Here is a 12,914-nt window from a genome sequence, read left to right as displayed (position 1 = left end):
GGCACAGCGACAGATTTCTCACCTTGTTGGACCATTAACCTTTCGGTTACTGGCCAATTTAGCTGAGTAGGGTGACGCTCTGCCGTTCGATATAATGTGTCACCATTGTTATGTCTCCTTCGAACTGACACTGCGGTTTACGTGTTGCAGCCTGCGCCCTCGGGCCTCGTCCAGTTCCTCCCAGTCTGAGAGGAGCGCCAGCCCCCTGGTGATGAGCAGCACCCACAGTCTGGAGACCATGCCGCGCTTCACCTTCTCCACAGACGATGAAGGTGAGCTCAGCCCCAAGCCCCTCCGTCCACTCTGCTTCAAGTCTGCACAGCCTCATGGAAACCAACAGAAATTGAAACAGTGCTTATGATATTTAATTGCTCATAAAACAAACAGATTTGTGTGATATCGCTTTTTTAATTCCATGTTGATAGGAGGATTAAGGACCAAGCAAGGTGCAGACGAAACAGTCAAAACAAAGAGTTTGAGTGTAGACGCTTCCTCTTTTGTTTTCAGTGATCTTCCATCCAGACAAAGTATTGTGTTTGCAGAGAAACTTAAGAGACATTGCCTATTTTGGTCAAAAATATAGATATATGCCCTTACTTCTGTGCATTACAGCTGAGGTGGTTGTATCAAACCTGCATCGGATTCGTAGCAACAGCACCGGAGAGAAACACTCTTCCCCCAAGGACCACGGGGCCTCCCGACACTTTGGGAACCAGCTGGAGACGCCAGACAGTCCGAGGCTTGGGGGCAAACTACCCAAGTCTGCCTCCGTCTCCGCCCTGTCTCTCGTCATCACTGCAGGTTAATTCCACTGTCATGCAAGTTTCTTCTGGGCACAGTGGTAACGCTTCAGAAGCTAAATAAGTTAGTCATACAGGAATGCTGGTCCCCAGCAGGCAAATATCACTGAATAGGGTGTGGATATGTGACAGGTGTGTCTGCACAGAGCTAATGGATTTTAAGTTACTTGTAAATGCTGAACAAGAGCAGTTTCTTGTTCTGAATTCCACCATTTTACCATACTTTTTCTAATTTCCTGAACATGAACTCATCCTTTGTGCACCTTTCCAGACGACATGCCCGGCGGCCTCCAGGCCAGCCCCATCTTAATGCGCTCCCTCTCGTCCAACCCTTCATCACGCGACTCATCCCCCAGCCGAGACCTGTCGCTTAGCCTCAGCATCCTGGGGCCACCCATCGTCATCCACAGCTCGGGGAGGAAGTACGGCTTCACTATGCAGGCCATCCGCGTCTACATGGGCGACAGCTACATTTACACTGTGCACCACATGGTCTCGGTGAGTGCCCTGTACTATTCTGCTCCAGAATTAGCCAATAGTGGCACAATCAAAGGCTGCATCACCACACAGACTTTCAGTAATTGTGATAATAATAAACCACTTTTGTTTTACAGAATGTCGAAGATGGCAGCCCAGCCCATGAGGCAGGACTGAGGGCCAATGATCTCATCACTCATGTGAATGGAGAGTCGGTGCAAGGCCTGGTTCACACAGAGATAATGGAGCTGCTTCTGAAGGTACAGAAACAAACACAATCTCAAGCCTAATGTCAAACTATACCCACACTCTTTGGGATATTATGAGCTTTAATCAATACTAATACCTCATTGGTTTTTGTGAAACCCCAAAAGAGTGGCGGCAAGGTGGCCCTTCAGACCACGGCACTGGAGAACACGTCAATCAAGGTTGGGCCGGCTCGAAAGACCAGCCACAAGGGCAAAATGGCAAGACGCAGCAAGAAAAGCAAGAGAAGGGATAATCAGGACAGGTAAGGGAAGACGTTTTGATTGTTGTGTGCTAATTTAATTCAATGTAATATTAATGCCGTATTGCTATTATTATGATGTATTAACTTTGTGGGGTTGATATGAAAACATACATTTTATATATACTGAACAAAAATATAAACACAACATGTAGTGTTGATCCCATGTTTAATTAGCTGAAATTAAAGATCCCAGAAATGTTCCTATACGCACAAAAAGCTTATTTCTCTCAAATTTGTTTACATCCCTGTTAGTGAGCATTTCTCCTTTGCAAAGATAATTCATCCACCTGAGAGGTGTGGAATATCAAGAAGCTGATTAAACAGCATGATCATTACACAGGTGCACTTTGTGCTGGGGACAATAAAAGGCCACTCTAAAATGTGCATTTTGTCAGGCAACACAATGCCACAGATGTTTTGAGGGAATGTGCAGTTGGCATGGTGACTGCAGGAATGTCCACCAAGAGCTGTAGCCTAAGAATTGAATGTTAATTTCTCTACCATAAGCCTCCTCCAACGTCGTTTTAGAGAATTTGGCAGTATGTTCAACCCGGCCTCACAATCTCACAACTTCTTCACCTGTGGGATGGTCTGAGACGAGCCACCCGGACAGCTGATGAAACTGTGGTTTGCACAACCAAAGAATTTCTGCATAAACTGTCAGAATCGCCTCAGAGAAGCTCATCTGCAGGCTCATCGTCCTCACCAGGGTCTTGACCTGACTGCAGTTCGGCGTCGTGACTGACTTCAGTGGGCAAATGCTCACCTTCGATGGCCACTGGGACATCAAAGGCAAGTTTTCACCTGTCCCGGGGAGATTGCAATTTGATTTGATTTGCAACTGGATCCTGGACTTCCTGATGGGCCGCCCCCAGGTGGTAAGGGTAGGCAACAACACATCTGCCACGCTGATCCTCAACACTGGGACCCCTCAGGAGTGTGTGCTTAGTCCCTTCCTGTACTCCCTATTCACCTACGACTGCGTGGCCAAACACAACTCCAACACCATCATTAGGTTTGCTGACGACACAGCCTGATCACCTACAATGATGAGACAGCCTATAGGGAGGAGGTCAGAGACCTGGCCGTGTGGTGCCAGGACAACAACCTCTCCCTCAATGTGGCAAAGGAGCTGTTTGTGGACTACAGGAGAAGGAGGGCCGAGCAGGCCCCCATTAACATCGATGGGGCAGTAGTGGAGCGTTTCAAGTTCCTTGGTGACCATATCACCAACAAACTAACATGGTCCAAACACATGAAGACAGTCGTGAAGAGGGCACAACACCACCTTTTACCCCTCAGCAGATTGAAAAGATTAGGCATAATCTCAAAAAGTTCAACATCTGCACCATCATGGGCATCTTTACCGGTCGCATCAACGCCTGGTATGGCAACTGCTCGGCATCTGACCGTAAGGCACCACAGAGGGTAGTGCGTACGGGCCAGTACCTCACTTGGGCCAAGCTTCCTGCCATCCAGGACCTATATACTAGGCGGTGTCAGAGGAAAGCCCATAACATTGTCAAAGACTCCAGCCAGTTCTCTCTGCTACCGCACGGCAAGCGGTACCGGAGTGCCAAGTGTAGGACCAAAAGGCTTCTTCACAGCTTCTACACCCAAGCCATAAGACTACTGAACAATTAATCAAATGGCCACCCGGACTATTTACATTGACCGCTCTTTGTTTTCACACTGCTGCTACTCATGTTTATTATCTTATTATTATTTATTATGCATAGTCACTTTACACCTACACTTTACATGTACAAATTACCTTGACTAACCTGTACCCCCGCACATTGACTAGGTACCGGTACTCCCTGTATATAGCCTTGTTATTGTTATTATTTTTATTTTTTATTTTCAATATATTCTTAACCAACAATGCAGTTCAAGAAATAGAGTTAAGGGACTTGTAAGTAAGCATTTCACGGTAAGGTGTTGTATTCGGCACGAGACAAATAAAAATTGGATGGCATCTTGTGTGCGAGCGGTTTGCTGATGTCAACATTGTGAACAGAGTTCCCCATGGTAGCGGTGGGATTATTGTATGTGCTATGTGCTATAAACTATGGATAACGAACACAATAGCATTTTCTTGATGGCAATTTGAATGCACAGAGATATTGTGACGAGATCCTGAGGCCCATTGTCGTGCCATTCATCCACCGCCATCACCTCATGTTTCAGCATGATAATGCACGTCGCCATGTCGCAAGGATCTGTACACAGTTCTTGGAAGCTGAAAATGTCCCAGTTTTTCCATGGCCTGAATACTCACCAAACGTGTCACTCATTGAGCATGTTTGCGACGCTCTGGATCGCCGTGTACGACAGCGTGTTCCAGTTCCCGCCAATATCCAGCAACTTCGCACAGCCATTGAAGAGGAGTGGGACAAAATTCCACAATCAACAGCCTGATCAACTCTCTGCAAAGGAGATTGTGGCGTGATACTAACTGGTTTTCTGATCCACGCCCCTACTTTAAAAAAAAAATATATATTTTTTTTAAGAGGTATCTGTGACCAACAGATGCATATCTGTATTCCCAGTCATGTGAAATCCATAGATTAAATCAAATCAAATCAAATCAAATCAAATTTTATTTGTCACATACACATGGTTAGCAGATGTTAATGCGAGTGTAGCGAAATGCTTGTGCTTCTAGTTCCGACAATGCAGTAATAACAAGTAATCTAACTAACAATTCCAAAACTACTGTCTTGTACACAGTGTAAGGGGATAAAGAATATGTACATTAGGGCCTAATGAATTAATTTAAATTGACTGATTACCTTATATAAACTGTAACTCAGTAATATCTTTGAAATTGCTGCATGTTGTTCATATTTTTGTTCAGTGTAAATACATCCAGCAAGAGTCATACTGCAAAAGTCCCTATTCTATCTCCCCCCAGTGTTTGATAGAGATCACTGCACACGACTGCATGGATGGATGATAAACATTTCCACAGCAGTGTTCTCCTTTTTCAAAATGGAGTTATACATCTATGCCTTGACTTTAAGTTAAGAAACTTTAGTTATACTGTAGAATATGTTCTTAATGCACAGAGTATTCTCTCTAATTTGTTTTGTGATATTTTTTCTCTACAATTTTTTTCTCTACTATTGCTCTGTCATCAGCCTCAATATCCCTGATATTATTATGCAGGCATACTCAATAAGGACATTTTGTTTTGCAGCATACGTATACATAAAATAAACCTCACAGGCCGTGAATCACATACTATTAAAAAAAATATATATATGTATATTATAATAATGTTATGTCACTTGTTACCCTTCAAACCTCTTTACAACACCTTCATAACCCCGTTATATTGTAACCAATGACTATCCCAGGCGGCGGAGCATCCTGAAGAAGCTGTCCAAGCAAAGCACAGTGATGCACAGCAGCCGAAGCTTCAACTCTGGCCTGCAGCACCACTCTGTGTCATCCAGCGAGAGCCTGCCGGGCTCCCCCACACACAGCCTGTCCCCCGGCCCCTCCACCCCCTGTCGCAGCCCTGCCCCTGACCACCAGGCTGGAGGTAACATCAGGCCGACACCTGCAGCACTGTTACTAGTGCTACTAGCACTGTTACTATGACTACTGCTGCTGCAATTATGATTACTAGCCTACTACTACTCTGTTACTACTACTACTACTACTACTACTCTGTTACTATTAATACTACTATGTTACTATTACCAATACTACTGCTGCTACTGTACCATTATGATTACTAGCCTACTACTACTGCTACTACTGTTACTATTACTACTGCTACTATTACTGTTTCCACTGCTGATACTACTATTACCGCTACTGCTACTACTACTGTTATTACTATTACTACTCTGTTACTACTACTACTACCACTACCACTACTGCTGCTACTGTACCATTATGATTACTAGCCTACTACTGTTACTACTGCTGTTACTATTACTACTGCTACTATTACTGTTACCACTACTACTGTTATTACTATTACCTCTACTGCTACTACTACTGTTGTTATTACTATTACTACTCTGTTACTACTACTACTATTACTACTACTGTTACTGCTGCTACTACTATTACTACTACTACTATGTTACTATTACCACTACTGCTGCTAATGATCTGTAATTGCTGCTACTACTACTACTCTGTTACTATTACCACTACTACAACTATTACTGATGCTATTTCTACTCTGTTACTACTACCACTACTTCTACTCTGTTACTACTACTACTTCTACTCTGTTACTATTACCACTACTACTACTATTACTACTAGTACTACTTCTACTCTGTTACTACTACTATTACCACTACTACTACTCTATTATTATTATTATTATTATTATTATTAGTATTACTACTACTACTATTACTACTACTCTATTATTATTATTATTATTACTATTATTACTACTACTACTACTACTACTACTACTACTACTACTACTACTACTACTACTATTACCGCTACTGCTTCTACTACTGTTATTACTACTGCTGCTGCTGCTACTACTACCACCACCGCTACTACTACTGTTATTATTATTATTATTACTACCACTACTGCTACGACTACTGGTACTAATATTACCACTACTGCTACTACTACTCTGTTACTATTACTACTACTATGTTACTATTACCAGTACTGCTGCTACTGCTCTGTTATTACTACTACCACTGCTACTTTATTATTACTACTACTAAACTAAGTAAAAAAAAGAAACGTCCTCTCACTGTCAACTGCGTTTATTTTCAGCAAACTTAACATGTGTAAATATTTGTATGAACATAACAAGATTCAACAACTGAGACATAAACTGAACAAGTTCCACAGACATGTGACTAACAGAAATTGAATAATGTGTCCCTGAACAAAGGGGGGTCAAAATCAAAAGGAACAGTCAGTTTCTGGTGTGGCCACCAGCTGCATTAAGTACTGCGGTATCTCATCATGGACTGCACCAGATTTGCCAGTTCTTGATGTGAGATGTTACCCCAGTCTTCCACCAAGGCACCTGCAAGTTCCCAGACATTTCTGGGGGGAATGGCCCTAGCCCTCACCCTCCGATCCAACAGATCCCAGACATGCTCAATGGGATTGAGATCCAGGCTCTTTGCTGGTCATGGCAGAACACTGACATTCCTGTCTTGCAGGAAATCACGTGCAGAACGAGCAGTATGGCTGGTGGCATTGTCATGCTGGAGGGTCATGTCAGGATGAGCCTGCAGGCAGTGTACCATATGAGGGAGGAGGATGTCTTCCCTGTAAGATTGCCTGCAATGACAACATTCTCAGTCCGATGATGCTGTGACACACCACCGCAGACCATGACGGACCCTTCAACTCCAAATCGATCCCGCTCCAGAGTACAGGCCTCGGTGTAACGTTCATTCCTTCACGATAAACGCGAAACCAACCATCACCTGTGGTGAGACAAAACCGCGACTCGTCAGTGAAGAGCACTTTTTGCCAGTCCTGTCTGGTCCAGCGACAGTGGGTTTGTGCCCATAGGCGACGTTGTTGCTTGTGATGTCTGGTGAGGACCTGCCTTACAACAGGCCTACAAGCCCTCAGTTCAGCCTCTCTCAGCCAATTGCGGACAGTCTGAGCACTGATGGAGGGATTGTGCGTTCCTGGTGTAACTCGTTCAGTTGTTGTTGCCATCCTGTACCTGTCCCGCAGGTGTGATGTTTGGATGTACCGATCCTGTGCAGGTGTTACACGTGGTCTGCCACTGCGAGGACGATCAGCTGTTGGTCCTATCTCCCTGTAGCGCTGTCTTAGGCAGATGAGCAGGGACCCTGGGCATCTTTCTTCTTTTCTTTTTTTCCAGAGTCAGTAGAAAGGCCTCTTTCGTGTCCTAAGTTTTCATAACTGTGGCCTTAATTGCCTACTGTCTGTAAGCTGTTAGTGTCTTAACGACCGTTCCACAGGTGCATGTTCATTAATTGTTTATGGTTCATTGAACAAGCATGGGAAACAGTGTTTAAACCCTTTACAATGATGATCTGTGAAGTTATTTCGATTTTTACGAATTATTTTTGAAAGACAGGGTCCTGAAAAGGGGACGTTTCTTTTTTTGCTGAGTTTACTATTACCACTACTGCTGCTACTGCTTCAACTACTGTTATTATTATTATTACTACTACTACCGCTGCTACTACCACCACCACCCCTACTACTACCACCGCCACTGCTACTACTACTATAATAGTACTACTGCTGCTGCCACCGCTTCTATTACTCTGTTACTACCACCACTGCTGCTACTACTACCACCGCTGCTACTACTACTATTACCACTGCTACTGCTACCCTGTTACAACTACTTGTGTCTGCTACCAATGTTGCTGCTGCTTCTACTATGGCTACAGTCACTACTGTATTACTAAGGCAGGTACTGCTACTGCTACCGCTACCACTGTTGCTGCTGCTTCTACTATGGCTACAGTCACTACTGTATTACTAAGGCTGCTACTGCTACCACTGTTGCTGCTGCTGCTTCTACTATGGCTACAGTCACTGCTGTGTTTCTAAGGCTGCTACCGCTACCACTGTTGCTGCTGCTGCTGCTTCTACTATGGCTACAGTCACTACTGTATTACTAAGGCTGCTACTGCTACCGCTACCACTGTTGCTGCTGCTTCTACTATGGCTACAGTCACTACTGTATTACTAAGGCTGCTACTTTGACTAATAAGCTTATCTCCCAATTTTGCTTGCAATATGACTTTGTCCATTTTATTTTTAATGACAATGCTCTTTGAGTTGGACTGTAAGCTGGTGGTTTTAATCAGGCTACCTTACTCTGTATTTACCTCTCCCTCAGACACCAACTCTCCACAGAGCACCTCTCCCAGCTCCAGCTCTCCCAGCTCCAGCTCTCCCAGCTCCCTGCACGGCCTGGCCTCCAAGCTGGGCACTCAGCGCTACACCAAGGTGGGTCGCCGCAAGTCCACCAGCAGCATCCCCCCGTCCCCCCTGGCCTGCAACTCCTCCACCCAGCCCCTGTCACCCCAGCGCTCCCCCTCCCCCCTCTCTGGCATCACCAAGACCTTCCACGGCAAGACTCTGTCCCCCCCCACCATCGTCCGCCATTGTTTGCGCCCCCGCAGTGCCGAGCCGCCCCACTCCCCCCTCCTCAAGAGGGTGCAGTCAGCTGAGAGGCTCTCGAGCGCCTACCACACCGACAAGAAGTCGTACCCCCACCGAAGGCACACGTTGGAGGTGCCTTTCCAGGACAAGGTGGAGGGAGTCTGCGGCAGAGGGGACCACGGGAGGCTGCTGGTGGGGTACGGGGGCTGCCAGAGGCTGAAGGACTGGGCGTCGGAACGCTCAGAGCAGCTGGTGGTGATGAGGAAGCTCAACCTGTCGGAGCGCCGCGACTCCTTCAAGAAGCAGGAGGCGGTGCAGGAGGTGAGCTTTGATGAGCCTGGCGACCAGAAGACCATCCCCACGGTCACCGCAACAACACTCAACGCCCCTGGAGGCAATCGGGTCCCGCAGCGGGCGGCCTCCTGGACGGCTATTTCCCAAACCAGCGAGGAGTTGACTGTGGTGAAACGTTTCAACCTGGTGCCTCAGATTGCTGTGCAGGGCTTGATAGAGAGCGAGGACCAGGATGTCTGGGAGCCGTGCTCTGATGGAGAGGAGGACGACGGTAAGAGGCAGGAGTCCGAATCTACTGATTCCAACATCGGACCACAGCAGCCGAGCAAGGGTGTCTCTCTCATGGTAAAAATCTCCAGTAAGGCACCAGAGGCGACAGCTGCTTTGCACAAAGAAAGGCCTGCTTCGGATTAAGTTGGGGATACAGCAGTGGACTCTAGCCACCAGAAAGGGAAGCTAAGGAAGTGACATTTCCTTGACTCATTTTATATAGCCATTTCTTCCAAGGAAGCACCTTGATACTCTCACTGCTGAAGGAAGGAAATGTTTGGGCGAAATAGTATTTTGCCACATTGATTTTGTTTTGTAGCTTTCACTTGATTCAGGACTTAGTTTTGTAAATATGTAACACCAGGAAATAGACTGCACAAAAATTTTCCTGGGCTTATTTATTACTTTTAAGCTAATAGGATTTATAATGGGGCCAAAAAAGGAAAGTGTTCAATTGATAGTGACTAGCCAAGATTAAATCATGTTTTGTATTCATAGAAATATTTATTTTCTATTGTCATGATTTTTCTAGAAATGTCTATTTTTAAACATGGTACAGAGTAGTTGATAATGGTAGGAATTTCACAGAAGTAAGTTGTTTTTGGAGAGGAAAGTTTTGACATTTTTTCTGCATTCATAAATGGAAAGTAGGAATGTATAAATCTTAATTTCGAAAGATTACCACAATTTGAAAGTTGTTCAGATTTAGGCTTGGAAACTGAGACTACAGTTTTGAATTATATTTTCAATCGTACAAAACTGTAGGGCAATTCTTATATCAACTAAAAACTGACCGAAGTAGTTCATGTGAAGACTACTCACTATTTGTTTGTTTTTTGTTTTATTAAGCCATATCTTATGAACTGAAGGTCCTTTTTGTTTGACGAATAGATGTTATTTCCTTGTTGGCAGGCTTGACAGTTGCAGGAAAATGTAGTCTCCTTTACAAATATAGTTTATATTTCAAAGCAATTTTATGCAACTATTTCGTTAAATCTTAGCCACCATAGAAATGAAAGCAAGTGTTTCACATGAAAATCAGTAACTAGTTAGTTTTAAAACCTGTTAATTATATTGCACAATATTCTGTCATAACCTCATTGTCATGTTCGTTCATCCTGATGTTGTTCTATTGGGTTCATGGTTCTGCTGCACTGATTCTCATGGCAACAGGGTTTAACCCTTGGGTTTGCTGAAATCACAGTGGACTTAAATCAGTTGAACATTGGTGTAGCATGGCAATTTGAGCTTGCTGTCAATGCTTATACTACAAAAGCATGAAACCTTTTGTTTTTATCAAATACTGTTACCTCATCACTGTCACACAGGCAGTTGTTGACAGGATATTGTTTTGATAAGGCACAGATGTTTTGCTCTTAACCCTGTTTTAGGCTACGTCCAGGAATACAGTTATCCAGGTGACACCACCAAGCTAAAGAGAAACGGTTTAAGCTTTCACGGGATCCGCTTGCATATTTTCAATTATCCTTGATACAGCCTTTGACCTTATCTACATTTATACAACGGGTGGGTCTAATCCTGAATGCTGGTTGGTTAAAAGTGCATTCCAGGCGGTGTCTATTTCATCTTGTGCTTTTGCGTTGATGTTTACATTTGGGTAAAGTGCACTAAGGGAAATTACTATTTTGACATAACATATATTTTTTTTTACCTATTTTTATAAGGAAGAGTCAATAATGAAGGAGCACCCCATACCTTCAGTCAGACCCCAGGGCTTAGATATTAACAGATGCTAGTTGTAGGTCTTTGTACTGTACATGTATATATTTTGATATCTGAGTCTAATTCTGTATGAATTGTTATTGTATATTTTGGAGTATACCAAGCAACGTGAACGACCATGGCTGTAAGAATGGGTGTCTGATGCAGCAAGGATGAAGCTTGTTGGGGAATCACATCAGTATTGCAATGCATATAATACAATGCATATAATGAATTAGCTGTGTTGAACACCATCATTTTGGCCCATTTTATACACCAAAGTAGTTTTGAAGTCTGTTATTGTCAAATGGTACTTCCTGTTATTTAACCCTCTTTATATATTTAAAGTGGGGGGCTCTTTAGAAGTCTCAACAGATCCTCAGACTATATTTTCAGACTGGATGAACTGCTCAGGACTCAGAAGTCAGTGGTGGTGAAATGAAGTTATACCGAAGACACACTTACTCGCAAAGTCAGAATTGTTAACAATGAACATGCTGTATACACAATTGAAACAAATATAATTTTGGAGTCCTGTATTTCTACTTAATGAAACCACTTTTTGATACCATGTACTGTGAAGCTATTGTGTTAGTCTGCACATTTCAGCACTACATCATTTTACACAAGTACCTTTTTGAACTAAATCTTCCTTAAACTGTTCTGTAGGAATAGTGTAGGATGCGGTTACTCTTCTGTTGGATGCATGCTGCATGAGACAAGGACACGTAATACTTGATTGCATGTAACGCTGGGTTTATAAAGCGCATGCTGTGGTTTTTAATGTGTGTCTAATAGCATTGTGTGCACAGTCAACTTTTGCACTTTCCTCTCACTCCTATTCATCATGCCCTGAACCAGATATGATCATATACAAATTTAAGCATGGTTTGAAATAATTGTGTTTTAGTCAAATATTATTGCGGTCAATTTGCAGTCAACTAATTATTTGGAATTTAGACTCCGACCCACCGACAATCGGCTCAAGAGAAAAATCGTCCGGTGGCTGAAAAAGTTGATGATCCCTGTCATGAGGGATGCATGTGGTTCATCAAGGGCTGGGAGTGAGCTTAGAAGGTTTGGCTACACATCAGTCTGCAATGCTTTCTTTTACATTTAACCCTCATTCTGACGCTGTGCCATTTTGTCTGCTATCTAACACCTCTATTCTCACTTAGTTGTAGACTAAGGGCACCTGTATATTGTAGCACACTTACAGGGTAAAATGGAAGAACATGTCCACATTTATTATTTCTGTTTAATTGTGATTTTGTTAGCACTGTACCTCCAGTATTTCTAATTTCCATTGTATGTGAATATGGATATACTGTATAAGCCAACTATATCCGGCTAGTTTCTAAAAATAAAAAAAAGGTTATAACATGGCCTAGCTCCCTATTCAAACAAAAGCAAATGTTGAATACATAGATGGTTGGCTAGGATGTTATTATGCCTATGGTTGGGTTGTACTGTTGAATGTATTTGCCAATAAGTCCTTTCATAATAGAGGAATTGTGATAGGAGACTTCAGATGGGAATCCTAAAAATGTTGCAGGTTCATATGACTTTGCCTTTCAACATCTGTCTGCTTATGTTTGAGTAGTGAGGCGTGGGATGTCCCTGGTGCAAGTGTCAAGATGGATCTATTTTGTGTCTTTACTGGCTGTTGCCAAACTGTTTTATGATAAATTGTTTCCATATGGCATTTGATGAATGCACTCATAGTC

The 12,914-nt window shown here is 43.4% G+C and overlaps 1 protein-coding gene across 1 annotated transcript in view; it reads left to right on the top strand.

Moving 5' to 3' along the window:
* The window catches only part of LOC139370521 (microtubule-associated serine/threonine-protein kinase 3-like), a 54,954-nt gene extending 42,057 nt beyond the window's left edge, over positions 1-12,897 (top strand). The window contains exons 21-27 of the mRNA XM_071110096.1: positions 151-272; positions 613-801; positions 1,072-1,298; positions 1,415-1,537; positions 1,652-1,788; positions 5,151-5,338; positions 8,636-12,897. Coding sequence (XP_070966197.1) covers positions 151-272; positions 613-801; positions 1,072-1,298; positions 1,415-1,537; positions 1,652-1,788; positions 5,151-5,338; positions 8,636-9,609 — 1,960 coding nt within the window. The 3' untranslated portion in view covers positions 9,610-12,897. The remainder of the gene's footprint in view (positions 1-150; positions 273-612; positions 802-1,071; positions 1,299-1,414; positions 1,538-1,651; positions 1,789-5,150; positions 5,339-8,635) is intronic.
* Positions 12,898-12,914: the final 17 nt, after the last annotated feature.

This window comes from Oncorhynchus clarkii, chromosome 1 (assembly GCF_045791955.1).
Source record: "Oncorhynchus clarkii lewisi isolate Uvic-CL-2024 chromosome 1, UVic_Ocla_1.0, whole genome shotgun sequence".
Lineage (NCBI taxonomy): Eukaryota > Metazoa > Chordata > Actinopteri > Salmoniformes > Salmonidae > Oncorhynchus > Oncorhynchus clarkii.
This window is presented reverse-complemented; position numbering and strand designations above follow the sequence as displayed.